The sequence below is a fragment of the Chondrus crispus genome, genomic scaffold, assembly GCF_000350225.1.
Source record: "Chondrus crispus Stackhouse genomic scaffold, scaffold_59, whole genome shotgun sequence".
Lineage (NCBI taxonomy): Eukaryota > Rhodophyta > Florideophyceae > Gigartinales > Gigartinaceae > Chondrus > Chondrus crispus.
The window spans coordinates 65,299-71,803 of NW_005178559.1; the positions used below are offsets into that span (position 1 = coordinate 65,299).

The 6,505-nt window shown below is 50.1% G+C and overlaps 3 protein-coding genes; 1 reads left to right on the top strand and 2 right to left on the bottom strand.

Annotated features, from left to right (window-relative positions):
• Window positions 1-2,266: 2,266 nt before the first annotated feature.
• On the bottom strand, window positions 2,267-2,479 carry CHC_T00007012001 (hypothetical protein). The gene has a single exon (XM_005710386.1). It carries the CDS (start codon window positions 2,477-2,479, stop codon window positions 2,267-2,269), a length of 213 nt encoding a protein of 70 aa, XP_005710443.1.
• Window positions 2,480-3,132: 653 nt separating this feature from the next.
• Window positions 3,133-3,732, top strand: CHC_T00007013001 (hypothetical protein). The gene has a single exon (XM_005710387.1). The coding sequence runs from the start codon at window positions 3,133-3,135 to the stop codon at window positions 3,730-3,732; it is 600 nt and encodes a 199-aa protein (XP_005710444.1).
• Window positions 3,733-5,220: 1,488 nt separating this feature from the next.
• Window positions 5,221-6,505, bottom strand: part of CHC_T00007014001 (hypothetical protein) — a 2,173-nt gene continuing 888 nt past the window's right edge. Inside the window, 2 exon segments of the mRNA XM_005710388.1 lie at window positions 5,221-6,397; window positions 6,398-6,505. The exon segment at window positions 6,398-6,505 is cut by the window's right edge and continues 888 nt beyond it. Of these exon segments, the coding sequence (XP_005710445.1) occupies window positions 6,398-6,505 (108 nt within the window). The 3' untranslated portion in view covers window positions 5,221-6,397.

A 6,505-nucleotide genomic window follows, 5' to 3' on the forward strand; every position in this document is an offset into this window, starting at 1 on the left:
GTATACCAGCTACTGTGCTAAATTGGCTAATTTGTGCCATTAACTACTAATTACTAATTACTTACCGTTCGGATCCTACACATGTAACCAGCGGGGTACTACTGTACTCCGCACCGGCCGTGTGCTGTAAATATAACTCCTTACAGTTCTTCTCGCGCTTACAGCCCATCGTACTGTATCCCGGGGCGGCAGCGGTGGCGCCGTTGCCTTCGCGCTGTTGTACTACAAGTAGAAGGATGGCACGAATGTCTATTCTCCTAAATATTCTCATTGGGAGGTGCAACGCGGCATGCGACTGTCTTTCCATGCGATTCCTCTTCTGATCACTTCACAAGCCCGTCCTCTATTCTCCTCATTACCTTCAGCATCGTCGAAGCACACAGGGCTTCTAACATCGCCGAGAACCGGCGTCAGCTTCCACGTTCCACAAAGGAGCTACCGTCTCCTTGGGGGTCGTATGAGACCAAGTCGACGTAACATATCTGCAACTTTGTCCCTCTCTTCTGTATTTTCCCTTACGCGAACCCGCCCTCTTTGCATTGCTTGCTCCATGTGCCAATTATTTTGTGTATGCACGAAAGGCGTTCCTCGTACATCGTTCTCCTGTGCTGTATCCAGAGTCTCGAAATAGTTTTTACCATCGCTTTCAAGTAAATAGTTATGAATTTTGCAGCAAACAACAACAATTAGAGTACTGCAAGACACCGAGAAACGAAGGGGTGACCAAAAAACGCCGAAGCGAGAAATCAGCATTCCAAAGGCTTGCTCAACAGTGATGCGACAAGACGACAAATAAAAGTTAAACGCGTCCTGTCTCTGGGACAGGCCAAATCCATTGTATGGTGTCAACACACGCTGACTATTAGCATAGGCGTCATCGGCCGCAATGCATGCCCATGAAGGCAGACCCCCTTGTTTCACTACCGAATACAATAGCGTGGCTTGAAATGCCGTCGAATCATGAGTGCTACCCGCATGGCGGGCAGAAACAAACACAAATCTGTAGTCTGCCGCAACAACGGCTTGCACACATAAAGCGTAGAACCCTTTTCCGTTGAAGTACTTGCGTGGATCTGGAGTGTCGTGCAACGTAGGTTGGCGTACTTTTATAGCAATGCCATCGATTGCTGCGATGATACCTTCTAGGGGCGAATTGCGCAAACTTTGGAATTGCTGCACTGCTGCTTGGCAACTTGGGATAGAGGTCGGAAATTCGATGGGTGCAAGCACTTTGTTGAGGGCTTGCAATGTTTCATGAAAGAATGGGTATGTGGTAGACGTTGCCAAACCATAAGACCAACCAGTATCTAAGTAGCTAGCCCCTGCTAAAATCCGCATTGTGATGCAAAGCATAGTTTCAACGCTTTTCGTTGCGTTTGTGCAATTTAGTCGAATTTGAGACCTCTCTAGCACCGGCCGCAACTTTTTGCAAAGGTCTTGAAATTGTGCCGGAGAGAGGCGATATAGTTTTGTAAATAGGTCTTCACCAAGCAACGCCAGATGTTTTTCGAGACAGAAACTTTCTCTAATGACTGTGATCGTCCGTTGAGGAGGAACACGGCAACTAATTGACGCCTGTAAGATTGTTGAGAAAACTATTTGCAACGTCTCTCTGATTTTTCTTTTTTTCTCGATCTGCAATACTCTGCGGAACGGGAGACGCCGCCTAGTCACGTAGAGGAAACGAGCAGCCATCTTTCTCTTAAATTGCATGTGGCAGAGGGAATAATTTCACGATTGAAACGAGCAGGCATCGGTATCTGCAATGGCAGTCGCAGAGGGAACGATCGAGTATGAGCACTTCAAGGGTGCACACCTAGTACTCGAGTGCGATATTATTGGTTGTCTGTGAAAAGTTTCTAAATGTTATAGACCGAACGGCCAGACGGAAATTGGAAATCGCTGCATTGCTGTCATATTTCTGATTTCCAAATTCCAGCTTCGAAAAACTCATAGAATGACCCTCAGATCAATAGAGCTTCTGAATCTTGGCAATTCTACTAAAGTTGTGCGCAGAAATTAAAATTAATTTTGCCAAAAACCTGTCACAGACACCATTGCCCCTCCAATATGCCATTACAGCTCGGCCGCACAATGCGTATAATTATCGTTAAAAACACACCATTAAACTCTGTAAGATCGCACGAACACAGTATACAGTCGACCCTACGCATTAGTGCCGCCCTGTGTAAGGACTAATAATACGGCACTAATTCGGAGCGGCACAACCAGAAAACAGAATCACTACCCGGCCAGAACTCTGTTATTAGAGTCTGCTGTTGTTGCCTTTCACCTGTCTCTCATGCCTAGCTTCTAGAAAAGCTCGTTTTGCGGACCTCAAGTGCGAAAAGGCATTGCTCACATCGCACTCCACACCCAGACTCTCCAAAGATCCAAACAACCTTGCTAGTACTACAGCACTCGGTACGGCCCGCCTCTCCGTAATTTCACACTCGTCTTCTGCCACACAATCATCCATCATAGCATCACTGGCAGACTGATTCTGTAGCTCTCCACCATAATGTATTGAACCGCAAGCACCACTAATAGAAGCTTCTGGCACAAGCTCATTAGTCTCGATCTCAATCCATTCCTCCACATCTTTCCTGCAGAATTCTGCAGTTTCTGCAAGGCCGTCTTCTGGCACCAGGCTCAGTCGGGAGAGAAATCCTACTATACCATCCACCATAGGTTTATCAATTTCTGTTTCATTTCGACCAACTTTCCGACCTGCAGCAGATGCCCAACCTCGATTTTCTGTGCAATCGTAAGACGCGTACGCTTCGCTTTGGCGATCTTTTCAGGATTCATGTTAGGGTCTTTGAGTGAGGTGCCATCACGTCACCAATTGAGCTGAGGCGCATGAGGAGTGGCCGATGACGACGTCGTGCATGACACGTGGCAGAACCTGTGTCTGCCGGTTTTGGCGGCACTAATTCGAGGGTGGCAATAATGAAAGCGGCACTATTGCGCGTCCCCCCCCCCTGTACCCCAAGCACCACATCATCACGCAAAAGCCACCCAACCTTCTTCAGCGAAGTTCGCTGACGGGATATGTCTGTGTTGGTTCACTGAGCGAACCAACACAGACTTATCCCGTCCAGCCGGGTCACTCAAGCGTGCCATCAAGCCATGCAAGCCGCGAGCCGCCTTCTAGTTTCGCGTCTCCCGCGCCACTCAACGGCCCTCACGCGGCATCTCTCGACCTCGCGCGGTGTGCGCCGCCCGCCCGCCGCGACGAATCCGGGCGTCACCGCCGCCCAATTCCGCGCGCTCTTCGACACCTCGCCCGCGTCCACGGCGCGCGGGCGCGCGCGTCCGCGCCACTTCCGCTGGGACTGGCACCTGCGCAACTTCCTGATGGCCCTGATCCCGCCGGCCGTGCTGCTGCTCTTCCTCAGGGTCGCGACGTACCAGTTTGGCGGCGACCACGCTATCTACGACAAGATCTTCGACCCGGCCCCCGGGAGCCCGGCCGCACACACGCCCGCACCCGCCTCCTCGCAGGAGGGCCTGGCCCACGCCGCACTTCAAGGCCGCCACATAGAGGAGCGCCTCGCCCATCTGGAGAGGCAGCTAGGCGGTCTGCAGAGCCGTGCCCCGCCCGCCACAGATCATAGTATTCTGATCGAAGGGAACGCAGACGCCGGCCCCGCCGCGGACGTGCGCGCCGATCGGGTTGCCAGAGCAAGAGATCTCGCTAGGGCGATGTCCCGAGATTCGCCGTCGTGAGATTGTGGCGCTTCGTTTGCGCGCGGCTGGTCCGCCGCGCCGCGGCGGCGCATGCCGCGCGTGAAAATGGCATCGGGGTCGCGTGTTCGGTTCCGGCAAAGGCGGTCCGAAACGACGCCCCGCGTACAAGAGCAGGTACCTATTTTTTGAACAGTGAATGGCAAAGTTGAACACCCCAAATTTTACTTTTTTTAACGTTTGAAAAACGAATCAAATTGAAACGCGCCCAGACTTTGCTCTCAGTGGGATGCTCACTAGAAGCGCCATGCTAGACCCGAAGAATGCTCTCCCGTTCTCAAGTGCAACATGAGGTTTTTTACGAGGGTGGAGCATGTGGGCTGGACTGCATCTGATTTTCCGAACTTGAAAAACGAATAAAATTTGACGTTTCAACCACTTGTCAATGCACCGTGGCGTTCAATAAGAAAAAATAAATTTTCCAAAAAAACAGAAAGTGTTCAATAAATAGGTGCCCGTTCTTGTAGATTAGATATTTGGGTCCTAGATATTTTCGTGTATCGCCGTATCCGGCACGGGTACCCGCCGAGACATCAGTATTGAGGAGACGCATGGTTCCAGCCGTAAAAATATGGAAGCATGCAGCGCTTGTCAGGGATACGGCCCGCCAGATGCGCTCCATGCTCCATTTGTCTCCTGGCTTTTCCAACACCGTGCCCACAGCATCAGTCCGCTACGAACTCTGTACGTCAACGTGAGAACTGCCCAAGCGTCGTGAGTGTGGAAAGCGACACCATTCGCCAAGTTAGTGCGATAAGAAGTGTGAAAAAAAGCTGGGCACACTCCAGCTGCATTCGTGCTTTTCGTGATTGGAATCAGAAACTATTGCTTAACAGACAGATTTGTCATGCCTCGAAGCGAGACTATTGAGGAGACCCCCCCTGTATCTGAAAAGATGGCCTTAGAGCATCACCACCGGTAGGTGATCAAATGACCAAACTCAATTGGCTGGTGGGAATTTGGTTATTTTACGTATAGAGATTTTTGAGGGTGACCCGCTGCACTGAAAAGACTTCGCAGATCTCGCATGTCTGCCGTCTTGCGGTGGCGGACAGGAGATCGGCTACATGCGACAGATTGTGGTAGGTTTTCATTCATCCGCGAGATACAACACCTCGCACTTACAGAGACTGGCTGCAACTGTGACGGGGACATCGTAGATAAGAAAAAACAAAACGACAATGTGGAGGTATCTACATTCATTCTTTTCCAGTCATCCGCGAGATTCAACACCTCGCACTTACAGAGACTGGCTGCAACTGTGACGGGGACATCGCAGATAAGAAAAAACAAAACGACACTGTAGAGGTATCTACTAGATACCTCTACATTGTCGTTTTGTTTTATACTATCTACATTCATTCTTTTCCAGTCATCCGCGAGATTCAACACCTCGCATGTAGAGAGACCGGCTGTAACTGTGACGGGGACAATGCAGGAAAGAAGGAACAAAACGGAAAAAAAGAGGTATCTAAAAAATTGACGAGTTCACAACGCTACCTTGCAGAGATGATCTCTAGATATTTAGTGGTGGGCTATGTGTAGTCAAATAGTTGCAATTTTACAGTCAGCCAAACCCAAGAGCATGTGATATTTGAAAGTCGTCAATCGATAGCCTTAACCTTCGTCCGAATCGAGCACTTTGGATCCATAGCCAGATAGTGCGTACCCTAGTCCGCCCCCGGAACTTTGTTCGAACTGGGAGAGGTCGATGGAGTCAAACATTCCGAACTCATGCTCTGGCATTTCTAAGTCATCCATAATGTCATGTCCTCCTCTCTGCAGAATTTCTCCTCCGCCCCTAACGGTCATCTCTCCCAGCACATCCGTGTTCGGTTGTGTAGAGAGAGGATCTTGTGATAGTCTGTCAAATCGGCATTCTATCTGCAACGCAACCTTGGAGATGTGACCATTGCCGTGGTCATTTTCTAATCTACGCATGTCTTCACCCATGGAAATTTCCTCAAACCGTTGTCGCGTTGGTGCAAACGCATTAGGTTGACTTTCCTTGTGACTAGCTTCATTCACAACCATACGTGCATCATTCATTTGTCGTGTGGTGTACCCCTCTCGAGGTTGCAAATTATCGTCGTTACGACCCGTTTCTAGATTCGTCGACTTGGGCGCCTGTGCTTCTTGAGGAGAAGGAATTACCCCCGCAGTTCCTTCTCGGTCTACTGCCGCAACTGTTGATTGTGCTGCGGCAGTGGCAGCTTGAGCGACACCAGCCGGGTCTGGCCCTCGGTTGGTATCCAGTACAGGTAGGGCCATTCTTTGTTCTCGTGAGGAAGTAGACCCTGATGAACCCGAATTTAGCAAGTAAAGTTCCCCTGCAGCCGCTGCCGCTGCTGCTGCAGCTTCCATCACCCCTACATCGGAAGATTGTTGTCCACGAAGAGAACCTGCAGGAAGTCTTTGAGTAGCCCCATTTCTTGGTACGAGCCCAGACTCTGGTGATTTTCGCCTCGATGACCCAGCACTTATAGATGACTCCTTCCCTGATCCGCTCGGTCCCTCCAGTTGTGTATCCCCTGATACGTCCATGCTTTCCACGTTACTGTAGGACAGCATACCCAGGTCTTGTGGCAACGGCGTTTGACACGTAGAAAATGAGTGGTCTTGAAACGATTGAAATGTTTTGATATTATCACTTTGAAGTGGGTCGATTGGAGCTGGCGGAACATTGCCGTCTTGGAAAGCAGAAAAGTGGCCCGAAATATCGCCATGAGATAGAAAGAAACCCGAAATGTCCCCG

Coding starts and splice junctions, on each gene's coding strand:
- CHC_T00007012001 (XM_005710386.1), bottom strand. CDS start 2,479: ATGGATGATTGTGTGGCAGAAGACGAGTGTGAAATTACGGAGAGGCGG.
- CHC_T00007013001 (XM_005710387.1), top strand. CDS start 3,133: ATGCAAGCCGCGAGCCGCCTTCTAGTTTCGCGTCTCCCGCGCCACTCA.